Source organism: Zosterops lateralis (assembly GCF_965231275.1).
Source record: "Zosterops lateralis genome assembly, chromosome: 12".
NCBI lineage: Eukaryota > Metazoa > Chordata > Aves > Passeriformes > Zosteropidae > Zosterops > Zosterops lateralis.
Window position 1 is genome coordinate 19,117,046 of NC_139772.1, and position 14,808 is coordinate 19,131,853.

The window sequence follows — 14,808 nt, forward strand, 5'->3', positions numbered from 1 at the left end:
AAGGATAGTTTGCCAATTGAACAATATGGCTGTTCAGCAAAATTTGGGCTAGGGGAGCAGCAAAAGGAAGCAAAAATATCCAGAAGCCTTTGGAATTTGCCCCAGATCTTTATTTTTCCTTGAAGCACTGTAGCAAGAGAACAAGGAGCTTCAAGAGAGGGAAGCTATTCATCATAATCCATTCAGTTACAGAGCTCTGATTAAAGTGCTTCACTCACTTTTCTTCATCAAATTACTAATATTTACAAAATAATAATTTTTTTGAAGGAACAATAGACAATAAAAATTAAATTCTGTTCCTTAGGAGAAAATATTCCTTTGGTGAAGTGCTAAAATCTGAAGGGATCCATGTATTATTAGAAGGTTCAATTACTTTTAAGTGAGGGAAAGCCAAAGCTATGACCACCCAGCTGAGCTTCTAATAAAAGTTCCTTTGAGATTTGTTACAGGTGCATGTGAAGGAGAACAGAATTCTATACTGAATGTAAGATAAAGGAGGGAGACTGAAAGGAAGGGAATAACAGGACAACACAAAACCCAGGAAACTCCCTCAGTCTGAAATGAATTTTACCAGAAACGGGATCACCTCCTACGTATCTGAAGTCCTCAGTCAATTTTAGAGTATAAACAAGATCCACTTCTGTTCCCAGCTCAGCTAATTCCCTAGCACTAATCTTAGCACACAAAAAGAGAGAGAAGTCAGATAAAAGCTCTCCAAAATGGGAAACAAAAAGGCCTTTGGAAATGCCTGGCATTTAGACAGTCAAATGTCTGAGCCAAAACTGTTAGTTTAGTTATTCAAAACAAAATGTTTGCATTTTCCTCAGAAAAGGCATGTAATAGGGAGAATTCCTCTGACTCCACTGCGTGGGCAGACTCAGCAGAACGAAAAGCAGCCCAAGTGTATCTGTACTAAACAACACAGTGCTCTTCCAGAGCCACCCCCAGCAGTGCCACCACATCACCCTGTTTCTCCACCTTAATATAGATCAGGCTTTTGACAATTTTACATTTATCGCATAGCACAGCTATTTCTCCACTTAAAGTAACAGGGGAATCATGCTAATGAATCTGATGGTATTTCTAGAGCACAGTATTCTTATGGAAATTACAATTTAGCATGATTATAAACTCATCTTTGCAGTGGGGGGGGGGCACCTTGACATTCTGGAAGAAGTTTATACACACATTTATCACAAACCCACACTGGTATTATTACAAGCTCTTGGTTCAAACTGTAAGCAAGACTACAGTTATGGTTTTTCAGATACTTCTTCATTCTCTACTCTTTTTGGTTTTTTTCAGATTACGCAGAGGAGAAAACACATATAAAGGCAATGAACAGTTTAAGACCTACACTTCACATTTAATTATTTTAAAAATATTCATTAATTATCTGCTGAAAGTTCACACTTGAAAATACAACTAAAAGGAGATGTTGTTTTAACTGTGGCAAGATCAGCTGGACCCCCGGTGCTGACATGCCCTGCCAAATGACACAACTCCCTGAGAGCAGCAGCAGAAGCAGCCCTGCTGTCCCTCCCAGGCTGTGAAGGGGTGATTCCCTGGCCCTGGGTACACACATACCTCTCCTCCTATGGTCAGCAGGCCAGGTGCATCCAGCTTCCGTTTCTTGCGGGGACCGATGGCCGCCAGCGCCGTGAGGTTGGCGTCCCTCTGCCTCATCTGGGCCAGCTCCTGCTGCTGCATCTGTCACACAGGGAAACAACTCCTTGAGTTTTTATTCTCTTGTCATATCAAAAAGTTATCTTCAGACCTGCAAGCACGAGGTGGAAGTCATACGTGCACAATCCCTGAGAGCATTTTACTGCTCCCAGTACTATTTTACCAGCCTGTCCATAGAGGAATAATGAAGATACTGAAGTTCTTGTTACTTTCCACAGGATTTCTGCTTCCAAGTATCTCAACTATTACCAAAACCACCATCCTTTTCATTAAAAACTGCCTTAGCAAGTACTATACTAACCACACATCTCCAATTTAAGACTGATATGAAGAATGTAAATATCAATTCAAATATTTTAAAAATCTCAATTTTTAATCTTATATTTATTTTGAATATTTCAAACATAGTTGGTTTTCTTTAAAAAAATCTAAATTAATAAAATATCTTTATCTAAATGCTTGGCTACAAGAGTAATGCTGTCACAAAACCTTTACAAACTGAACTTACAAGTGCTTTCTGGGTTTAGGCTTTAGGTAAGAATACATTTGACTAGTTCGAAGCAGCTGCCAGATACATTATGTAACAATATAACACACTACAGAAAACAGGAGAAAATGCTCTGGCCAACAGAGAGATAAGATGGCATATTCACTATAAATTGTATAATTCTTTCAGAGTGTTAATGATAAGTGTCATTTTCTCAGGAACACTGATAATTTAATAAATATTCTTTTCAATACCACACAAGGACAATTGATTAGGCAACACAGCATACTATTTTAATTATATAAAAGCATTCATAGCTCTTAGCAATAATTCCTGCTAATCTCAAAACTCTGGTTTGCAAAACCTATCAGTAAACTGAGATGAGGTGTTTGCTTTTTAATCCTACTGATGTTACTCTGTTCCCACTTCAGCAGCAGCGCACAGAACACCTGAAGAAATTCAGTGGTGGTAATAAAAACATTGTCTGATACAGGCACAATCCTTCATTAAAATGAAACTGAACTGACATGTTACCCCACGCCTTTAGAGGGGCAACACGTTGTGACGTGGGAGTGGAGCCTCACAGAGGACAGCAGGCAGCAGCTTGGTGAATCATGGAAAGCTCTTTTATTATCCGACTCCAAAGGCTTATATACATTTTGTACAGAGGGCCAAGATTGGCCCAAGGAGGTTACAACCTCCTGACTCCATTGGTCAATATGACTATCAGTTAAGTTCTCTCTCAGAGAACAAGAATGCAAAACATACAGATAATTTTTAAGAATACATATTGTTTACATGAAGCAGCGTGAGAAAGCTGCTGCAAAGACTCAAACACTTGAAGGCAAGAAATTCAGGGACGACATCGACAAGCAGAGATAGAACTATTTCAACCATTACCTACACATGATCTGCACATACAAGCAGGTCCTGAACTACCCCAACCAATGTTAAAAGGAAAGGAGGTTTAAGGAAAAAAGTGCCAGTGTAGTCACTTCTCCATCCACTTCTGCCCAGAAAAAGCAGATCCACCTCATGGCTCCTCTTTAGTGCAGTTCTCAGATTAACTTGTTTAGCAGTCAAAACACTTGTGAGCCAGCACTGCCTGAGCAGCTTTGCTCACAGGCTCAGCAGGGAGTGTTTCAGGCTGCAGGCTGGTGCCAGGGCCCAGCAGGGGCACAGGGACAGGGGAGGGTGGCACTGGGGAGCCCAAGGCAGCAGCACTGGGGCCCAGAGCTGGGCACAGCACTCGGGGTGTGGCCCCAGCACAGAGGGGCAGGCACTGCCCTGCTCCTGCTGCCGATACAGTCCAGGTGCCATTGGCCTCCTGCCCACCTGGGCACACCTGGGCTCATGCTCAGCCGCTGCCAACCACCACTAAAAGTGGGCACTTTCTCCATCTTTGTCCATGGTGTGGACACCGGGACCAAGTGCAGCCTCAGTCACTTGCTGACAGCACCAAGCTGGAACTGGGCATGTTCAGCTTGGAGAACAGAAGGCCCCAGGAAGATCTCACTGTGGTTTTCCAGTGCCTGAAGGGAACTGATAAGAAAGACAGAGAGGGACTTTGGACAAAACCTGGAGTGATAGCATGTGAGGGAATGGCTTCAAACTGAAAGAGTGTAGATTTGGTTAGATACAAGGAAAAATCCTTCCCTGGGAGGGTGCTGAGTTCCTGGCACAGGCTGCCCCGCCACTGGGAGTGTCCAAGGCTGGACAGGGCTTGGAGCAATCTGGGACAGTAGAAGGTGTCTCTGCTTGGCAAGGGGGAAACAAGACAATCTCTAAGATCCCTTCCAACCAAAACCCTTCTGTATTTTCACATTCTTCAAAAAACTGAATTCAGCCATTTAGAGTTTGAAACCCCATTTTTCACACTTCTTTGCTATATACTTTGCAAGCACAGTCATTATTGTAACTTCATATATTATTATCATATGTTATTATCATAACATTATCTAGAAATACATATCTCATCTACAGGGTAAAAGAATTTCCTAAATACAAAAAAGAAACGTAGAAAGATATCTAAATAATAGTGCAAAGGTCTATACATACTTCTCTTTGCCAATTCATATTAGGTTTTTAGCTCAAATATCTTTGGCTCTCTTCCAGATTAAATGCCAGTTAGACAGAGCTGCCCGCTTACCCTTTCAAGGTAGATAGCAACAGTGGTGAGCTCTAATCATTTACAAAGGTCATGATCGGAAGCTAGCCCGTAAGCAGTCATTTAAAATTCGATTGATCCCTATTTGTAGTCAGGGAAAGAAAATGGACATTTCAGCTGTATTGTAATTATGAGGCTTCAAGGCAACTGTAAATAGATGTGCAAATCCAGATACTGGCAAATACCTCAGAGAAGAAATTATTACTATAGTATAACATATATCCAGGAAAGGTTGAAGATAAAACTGCATATAAAAAAAGATCAATCATCTTTTTGCTAATTTGCCTTGCTTGCCAGCCTACAAGGGTTATCACAATTATCAGAAGTCTGATGAATATTTAAGCAAGGGCCAACTGGCTTAGAGTGATCTCAGACGAAGTTGTCAAGCTTTGCAGAATAAGAAATTTTGCACTGGAGTAAGTATTCGTTTCCTGGGAAGTGCAGGTCAGAAATGCAGTCTGATAGATAACTGGTATCATGCAAAGGTTATATGAATATTGTATCAGTATCTTATCCAAAGTCACCATTTGCAAACCCACAGGAAGCTAACACTTACTTGGCTCTCTGTGCTGTCCTACACTATACCCTGGCTGTTTCAACATGGAATATCAGCACATAGTTCCTCTTGTTGGGCTTTTTTGCACGTGTAAATTGTAAAGCAAAACATGCCATTTCTCTAAATACCCTGTAGTGGGATAAACCTTGTCCTCACTTTGAAATCTGCAAACTGGTGCTGTTTTACCAAAAAAATAAAATGGAATAGCTTCAAGAGTCTGCAGAAAGGTTTGTACTCATCTATTCCTTAGGTTCTTTGTCTGTTCTTTTTTAATCAATGAGAAAAACTGAAGATGATATCATAATACTAATTTCTTGATATCATAATACTAATTTTGACAAATGCACAAGACTTTCCACTACCTATAAGTCATCATCTGACAGGACACCTGGCTTAAGAAACAGAGCAAAGGAGCTGGGCTCTGTTCTACCCACACTGGGTGAATACTGGTAAGACTTGGTTCTTCACCTCCCTGTGCCTCTCACCCCACATCACCCAGCCTGTCTGTGTCTCCTGTAGGCTCTCCAGATGAGGATCCTCCTCCACTACGTGCCTCACTTACCATCAAGCCCCACTGGGCTGAATAGATATTACTTTAATACAAACAAGGAATATGCTGCCAGGTACAGAAGATCCAGACAAAAACACAATATAGTTTCTGATACTGGTTTAACAACACACGCTGTGGTAAACTACAGCAGGAAAGAATAACCTTATGCAACCTGCATGAATGTTGATCAAAATATTTCTAATACATCAAACACATCATCAGTGAGATCACAGTGCCCTGATGTTTTATAACACAGCAGCTGAAGTGCTGAAAATACTTGATAAATACTGTATTGCACAAATTCTCAACAATCTTTTTATACATTATCACTGGTGCTTTTTAATGTTTTCTTTAAAGCTCATCTGAAAGCAGAGAATCATAAAATTACATTTAAAAATAATCAGAAGAGTTATGATCCTGATACTGGTTCCCAACAGAGGCCTTCATCTTGCAGAGGTCAGTGTATTCCAGCTGACAGAGAGCATCTCTGCACACTATTAACCATGAATCTGCTTACAAGAAAACATCTTTGCAGTTCATGGAGATACTTACTAGCAAGACATTGGGCCAGACATGTTATTTAACATTCCAGACCACCCTTTAACACTCCATCATTGTTGGCTTCTCCATACCCCTGTTCCAACTTTTTCTGCTTCCCAAGTCACATACTTCTGTTTTATCATAGCTTATATCAGACAACCTGCACCAGTCTTTTCCTACCCATCATCTGCCCTCTGAATTATCAGCACTAATAATAAAATGAATTGAATGTCACCATCTTCAGTGTTCTGAAATTACTCTTAGAAATATATGTAAAACTAAAACTACTTAAGTATTTTACTTTACTTGATCAATTATATTTTCAAGTTAACAAAGCAGCCTGTTATTACAATACAGTTTATCTTCTAACTAAGCCCATTACTAATTTCTGGATATTTAAACAAATGAAGCACCTGTTACTATCTGTACATCCTGATAAAATAATTTCCTGTTACTTAACATGATTTACCAGAAATGAATCTAACTCACTCCATCAACCAACAAGATGCAATTGTTTGATAGCTGCATTTATTCACACTCTCATTTTCATACTGGGCTGCTGATGCAGAATCTTTCTCTAACTTGCCTTTATCACAAATAATATGGATATACTTATCAATAGCATATTACAATTTCTGCCCTCTGGAAAGAAAGCAATGTTTCAATTCAGAACCGCACTCATTAACAACAATTAACTTTTTTGAAAGTAAAAACATTTATCTAAAACACAGACAAACATTCCAATATATTATACAAGAAAAATGCTTACAAATGACTGTTCCTTGCTCCTTATCAAATCCAATGTATTTTTAGCATGCATTTACTTACTGAGAGGTCTCTCATTTGATGAAAAGTGCACCATAAGAGCAAAGCATTATTTTGAACAATGAAATTTTCATGCGATGGTGGCACAGCATTAAAACCACAGAAAGAACACTACTTCACCACTTTATTAAAGTGCAGCTAAACACAGAAGTTCTAAAATTTTAGTTTGTTTTCTGTAGATCATTATTTGTTATGATACATTTAGGTATTTAAGAAAGAAGTGCCACAAGCCATATGCCACAAGGAAGACAGCCATATGTCTATGTGAAGTATCAACACTAGATCTTAAAAGCTAGGTTTAGTAATTTCCAAAAACCAAGAATGCACTTATTTGTCAGACAAAAGCCAGGCAAACAGAAGTGAGTTTTGTATAAAGCAGAGATGTAGATAAAATACGGGTATGAGCTGTAGCTGCTAAGGACTGAGAGAAATTTCCTTCCAAGTGATCACAAAGTAAGAGGACGGCTGGAACTCTTAAAAATTCTAGTCTACATATAAATACCTTCAAAAATTAAAGGGAGAAGAGAGAGTAGGATCACATGAGAGAGAGAAAGGTCACAGAGGTGTTTCTGTGCCCGCAGGCAGAATTCAGGGACGGTTTTTGGCCTAGAAGGAAAATAACCCAGTGACAGAGACACAGAGATGATTGTGAAGATAAACAAGAAGAAAGAGCTTAAGGAAGTACTCATGTATGTTTAAATACTGCCTGTACAGGACTTGAAAAAGGAATAGAAATAAGTTCTAAAAGTAAGTTTCTGTAAATCACAGAGCCAACTCAACCCACCAGGATCTACATTTTATCTACTTACAATTCCCAACTTAGTTCAGAACTACCACCTAAGAAGAAACAAGAGGAGGCTCCCAGCCCCACAGAAGCTATAAATATCAATGGCATTCATGGGTGAAGACAGGCAGCAGTGGACCCTGAGCAGGAAGCTGGCAACGGCGGGTGCTAAATGGCAGAAATGTTTGATGAAAGCAAGATCATATCAACAATGATTTAAGCATTGATTTCTAGCCAATAGGCATCAATGGAAATCTCTCCTAATTCTGTTTGAGACAGATGGCTTAATTCCTGATAACAGGGTCATGTGCTGAGAAAAACTTGTCTTAATTGATGGTTCTGTAACATGTATCAGTCTCGGACAGTGATTACACCCCCTGGAAAAACATCTTTTCTGTTGAGGAGTGCCTGAAATGCGGAACCATTACATATGTCCTAAGATGACCACAACAGAAGGTGCGATTAAAAACAAAACTCATTAGAAATGCTGGCAGGAACCTCAAGAAGTGCAGGACAATGATCAAGAAGGATGGGTGCCTCAGTGAGTTTGAGGGAGCCCTGCAAAGCAGCCCGCGTGTGCAGCAGGCCCGTGCTGTCCTCCAGTCCTGCTCAGGAGTTGACATCTCCCAGGGTGAGCACAGCTCCACTGCCTGGTAAGGAACTGCTCCAAGTCCTGAGGTGTACAACAGGCACTGCAAAAACACCACACCAGAGAGGTTTCACCTGTGTAACAGCAGGTCATACACCAAACTCATTCTGTGAGACTTTTAAACATTCACAGCTGTGACAAATTGTATCCAATTTTCTCCAGTGCAAAGCTGGATGCTGCTCCTGCACAAGTGTTCTCCCACGAGTCAGTAAAAGCTCCAGCTGTCCCTTGCAATGGCAGCACAGCTATCTGATCAAGATTTTTCTTTACTGCGAAAAGTGTTTGTCTGTTGGGTTTTGGTGGAGGGAGCTTCCTCTTTTTTTCTTACCCACACACTTTTAACAGCGGTTGAAAATTATTGCATAGCGTTAGGAAAAAAATCACCCTGGGCAAAGACCAGGCTGGGAAGGTTTCAGCCTCAAGATGACTGTTTCTCAAAATAATGAGCATCTGAACACAATTCTGGAATCTTAACTGGGGTACTTTGGACCAAGCATCTTTCCTACAACAGACATTTCTGTTTATTACATCTAATTTCATTATGTTTTACAAGTTTACTCAAATTTTCCATTTAAATGTGCACTATTACTTTCAAGACAATGTGTCAAACTCTGATATAGAAAATGCCAGGTGCATACTGCCTGTCAATTTTATTTTTCCCTGAAATAAAAAGCCTTAATTGTAATTTTCCCCAGTCTTAAATGGGGATTTTTAAAACAATTATCCTTACATCTACAATTTAATCCCCTTACTACTCAAGACTACATACTGTCTGAACTCATTTATACATATATATATATTTATATATGTATATATATTATAGTCATATGATAAATATTTTATATTTTTATATGTATATGTATATAGTTAAGTTAATTTTCTTGGAAATTCCAAGAAATATCCTTAACAGCTGACTCATAATTTATAAAAAAAATCAAAAGCGTGAAGAATTTGAGATTTGATTTTAAACCCTTGCAATTTTTTAACATACTGGGTTGCATTTTTTGATTTTTCAAATACAGTGTTCTATTATTTATTTATTAACTTAAACCCATTTATTTCTGCAACAGTCCAACCATTTCTTAAGCTACATATTCCTAACTAGAGTAACACAGCGTATAATAAATACTTAAGGAAGATATCCCTCAAACACCTCTGAAAGAGTTCTACAGCAATGGATTTTTTTGTCCTTCCAGTAACTTTAATCATTACATCCCTTCACTCCTCACAATCTGTTGTTTGAGCTCCGGTACAATTTCTCTACTTTTGGTTATAGGATTTCTCAGACAATTTATCTGCAGTAGCACCAGTTCCAGGCTGTCCTATGCTAAGCTGACGACATATCTGTTTTAAACCTTTATATTTGTTAGGTCCTGTAATAGTGTGTGGCAGATTTGCCAAGCCAAATGTGAGCAAAGCCCATTTGAGAAAAGGGTTTCTGAGGTACAGACAACTGGGCAGGATCACACTACTAGAGCTGGCAACTTATTGGAATGTCAGTAACTTACATGTACTGAGATGAGAAAAAACTCTGAAAAAATTTCCCTAAGATCTGTTCTTTCGTAATTATCAGTCTTCATCAACTATGGACAATCACAGATCTTCTCAAATTCTTCCTCAAAGGACATGAGACAACATCAGTGTGATTGGGAAGACCACAAGTCAAAGAGCTCAGTGGGTTTCATCAGGGGCTGCTCAGTTCAGGACCATCCTCACTCTCAGGGCCTGGAGACAAAGATGGGAGAAGGTATTTTCCCAGGCCCTTTGTTCATCTAACTGAGGGTTTACTATCCTCCCCAGATATCCAGGATCTTCTCCTTTCCCCTTGAAGACAGACACTGTGTGAGGACTCAAAGGGATGTTTTAATCAAGATCAGGGAATACAGAACACAGTGAAAGCCTGTGTGGAGGTCAGTCAAGTCTAGAGTTACAGATTGAAGTAATAAGAGAAAGAAACCTGTTGAGCTGAGGCTTTGGGACAACTGACAGAAACACTGACACATGGGAGGATACTTAACAAAGGGTTTGCTTTTTTAAAATCATGCGCTGGAAAATACAAGTGACTCCCAAAGGCTCTGCTGCCTTCTGTAACACAATGCTCAACGCTGGACTAGAACATGAACCAACTGCTCTGCCTTTCACATGGTGAAATCCATTAAACCTTTCAGAAAATACCCTTTAAAGAATCTTCCGTTGTGTCTGAGCAATACAACAGCTATTTGGATGGTGAGAACTGTCCATGGCTGCTGCAACTTTATCTTAGTGCTAGGGGAGTCTGATCAGGAATTTTATCTGCACCATCTTCTCTGTGCATCAGGAGTTTCAAGCAGATCACGGCCTTTTGTTACTTTATTGCTATTCATCTCTGGCACACACTTGAAATCTGAATCAATTAAAAACCAGTTCACCAGAACTGCACCAAGAAGATGGAGGAAATTCTTAGCTGGTCTATCAATGGAGCCAACTGAAGGCTGAGGCACACAGGAAGATCTCATCCTCCTGGAAGTGAAGAGTGACAGTATTTCATACTGTAAAATCTCACATCAGCCTGAAGTATTTTCCCCATTTTTTTCCAAATCAGTATTTCTATTTTTTTTGGTAAAATTTCTCTGGCTATATGCCATTAGCACAAAACTTCAGAATAGCAGAAATTTTAAGTGGATTTAAAATAGCAGTTAATCAGAAATTCTACTAAGAGGCTTTATTAACTAGATTATTCCAAAAGAAAATGCCCAGATTTTGATACCAGTCCTCTAGCATTCTTATGGGAAATCTGCATCTTGAAACTGCCAGCCTCATTTGAGGAAATGAGGCAAATGTAGCAATCTACTAAAAATCATTTGGCTGTAATAAGTAATTTTAATCAAATAGTTAGAGAGAATAGCATTGGAGTTAATGTCTGAGGTGTCATAAACAGATGGGAAATGTGCAGTGTAGCGACTGGTTGTGCACTTTTAACGCAATATCCTCTTCTGCAGCCTGGATTGTGGTTTGATCAAGTCTAAGTGACATGACAAAAACAAATTTAATTTATTCTGAAACTATATTCAACTAAAGAATACACAATACAGCAAGTATGCTACTCTGCTGGAAAGTGAGGTTTGAGGCACAGCAGAACACCGGGAACAAAAATAGCCACACGCCCACCACCTTCTTCCCCTTAAAAGTTGTGGGGGTAGTGCTAGGGGTTCACTTGTAAAATGGAACTTCCACTGGGGATGCAAAACAAGCTGGAATTTAAATAATCTCCATCTTTTCTATTTTAGATTTAACTACAGCAAACCCGCTACTGCTCATTTGTGCTGCAGATCAAGGGAACAACGCACCACAGTGTGGGGACAAAATATTTCAAGCAATTTCTCAGACACTGACAAGTAGTAAATTAGGGAATCTTGTAAGTACAATACAGTAGTCCCCTTCTATTGATCACATATAATTTACATCTTACAAAGATGTGAAATCTTGCATTCTCACTCCACAAGGAAAATCTCAATGATTTATTCATTTCAAATAAAAAATAGAAGGTAGATGAGAAGAATTACTTCACAAGCTGGAGCTTTCTCAGGGCACTAGTGCTAGGCTCTTCTTTCGCACTGCCCGAAGGGCCTTTGTGTGCAAGTCCCTCTAATTAACAAGGTGAATCATGCAGCAGTTCCCTAATTAGTGAACATGACAAGCCAATGGAAACAAGCAGACAGACCTGGCGTACAGATATGGTCAACAAAAGGCACAGCAATACACCATTAAAAAATGCCTATTTCATGTAAATAAAATAGCAAGAGAACTAGCATAATACTTAATTTTCTTTTTCATGTTTTATGCTTATTCCTCATTTATTGCAGATATAAATAACGACACGATAAATCAAGGTTTCCACTGCAAGTCACACCACCTCTCCAAAATCAAAGACACTTATCCTATGTGAATAAGCATCTGCTTAAGGGGCATTATTTGTTTTCTCTCTTGTTTTTCTGCTTTAAAGAACTGCAGTTACATTAAGCTTAGGACTTTAAGAATCCCTTAATTAATTCTATTCAAAATTGTTTTTTCTTGAAATCCTTTTTCACCAATAGATGAAAGAAATGCAATAGTTGCACTATTATCACAGTATAAAAAATGCCTACATTCCCAACATGTCATAATTTCTACCTTTTGTATGAGAATAAATAATATAAGTGAATAATCAAAGAATTCAGATTTGCATTAGAAAGGAAATGAGATGATCTAAAATGTATCTCCTTACCCTCATCTTTCCAAATAAAATATTTTTTATCTTTCACTCTTCCTTCTGCTTTTCCTAAAAATGCTCATCCCATCTCCAAAATGAGAGGGTTAATTAATTTTCAATTTATTGTATATTGAACCTTTGATTTAGATTTTTACAATCCTTCAGCATATTACAAGTCTAAAATGTGTGTCACCACCAGCAGAATATAATTCTTCACAGAAAAACTCCACTATGTTTTTTGCTCTCTATTCCTTGGCATATTATCATAAGTAAGGAGAACTATAGATTATATCCTCATTACAGGCTCCTGTTTCTCACAATCTTGGGGGGGAAAAAATCTGACTTTTCTCTTTGAATTGTAAGGGTAGAAGGGTAAAATTTCCTTATGTTCTAAAATTGATACTCAAAATACTAATGGCTAAAACCCCCACATTTTTCTGACACGTCCAGTGTTAAAAATATGGGAATTAAAATACTGTCCCTTGAGAAATAATTGTTCTACATGCCCTTAAAGGTTGTTTTTTGGCTAGAAATTTGAAGACTATTTAACGATGTTCCATTACAGGACCGATCAGCTGTTTCAAAGCAGTTTTAAATTCACAATAAACACTCTCAGAGATCACAAGGAGAACACTGGAATCATTACTGTTTGCTGTGTTCATTTTCCCCTTCTTGTCTGTGTGCACTTCCCAACTTGTCTGGGATCCCACCCAGCACAGCCCTGCCTAGGACACTCCAGACCCAGGCTGGAAGTATCCTCTTTTAACATCAAGGCACAATGGATAATCTGCTAACAACTGAACTCTGATCTGCCATATGCACACAGGAAGGATTCAGCAAACAACCTGTCACAAATGCTTACTGTTCCACAGAGCAGCTCACAGAGCACCGGGCTCTGCATAGTGTGCTGCACACCCAGCCCATCCCTGCACCATCCCCTGCACCCCCAGCACCATCCCCTGCACACCCAGCACCATCCCCTGCACACCCAGCACAGCTGTGCACCATCCCCTGCACACCCAGCACCATCCCCTGCACACCCAGCACCATCCCCTGCACAGCCAGCACAGCCATGCACCATCCCCTGCACACCCAGCACCATCCCCTGCACACCAGCACATCCTCTGCAGCATTCCCTGCACAGCTGTGCACCATCCCCTGCACACCCAGCACAGCCATGCACCATTCCCTGCACACCCTGCACCACCCCCTGCACACCCAGCACAGCCATGCACCATCCGCTGCACACCCAGCACCATCCCCTGCACACCCAGCACCATCCCCTGCACACCCAGCACAGCCGTGCACCATCCCCTGCACACTCGCACATCCCCTGCACACCTAGCACAGCCGTGCACACCCAGCACCATCCCCTCCACACCCAGCACAGCCATGCACCATCCCCTGCACACTCAGCACATCCCCTGCACACCTAGCACAGCCATGCACACCCAGCTCCATCCCCTCCACACCCAACACATCCCCTGCACCATTCCCCATGCACAGCCGTGCACCATCCCCTGCACACTCAGCACATCCCTGCACCATCCCCTGCACACACAGCGCCCCCCTGCACACCCTGCACCATCCCCTGCACACCCAGCTGCAACCAAATGGCAACTACTGCACAGGCAGCAAACACTGCAGCCCACTGCATTAAAAACCTCCACGTTCTTACCTGCATCTGAAATAACAAAAACAGGGGATGGGAGATAGACACTAAACTGGCAAACCCAGAAATCAGTGCAAAATCACAACATTTGATTGATTGCAACTGATTTTGCAAATAAATTGCATACACAAACACAGGTTATTTTATATATACGACTGCAAAAGTATCTTGCATTTAAGCAAAAATCTTAGGTGCAGCTGATAACAATAAATCCTAATTGTCCACAGGAATTGTTATTATACAAGATTATATCTAATACCAGAGGAACAAATTCTGTTTGTTTTGACTATTGCTACTGATGTCAATAGAGTAATTCCACAGTCACAGTGGTATGGCAGAAGAACTCAATTATAACATTTAAATGTAAGAGACCCATTTAAAAATGACAGGAGCAAAAATGCACTCAGAGATTCATGGGGCAAAACTAAAAATCTCCAACACAAAACAGTCAGGTCATTCTCATACTTACTATATAGCCTACCATACATCCTTAGCATTCATGAATGCTGTCATGCCTCCTATGGCAGACATTTCCTTACCCATTGGATTTAAGACATCTATTTTTCAAATCTCAGTACTTCCCAGAAATTATTTCTCCACATAGCTAGATGGGCAGATGAACATTTTTAAGTGAGGAATTATTTTTAAATCCTCAGTTAAAGTT

At 40.0% G+C, this 14,808-nt stretch overlaps 1 protein-coding gene across 1 annotated transcript in view; it reads right to left on the reverse strand.

Moving 5' to 3' along the window:
• LOC310914140 (transcription initiation factor TFIID subunit 4-like) overlaps positions 1–14,808 on the reverse strand; it is a 146,029-nt gene that overhangs the window by 43,834 nt on the left and 87,387 nt on the right. Inside the window, exon 14 of the mRNA XM_083870074.1 lies at positions 1,588–1,710. Within this exon, the coding sequence (XP_083726200.1) occupies positions 1,588–1,710 (123 nt within the window). The remainder of the gene's footprint in view (positions 1–1,587; positions 1,711–14,808) is intronic.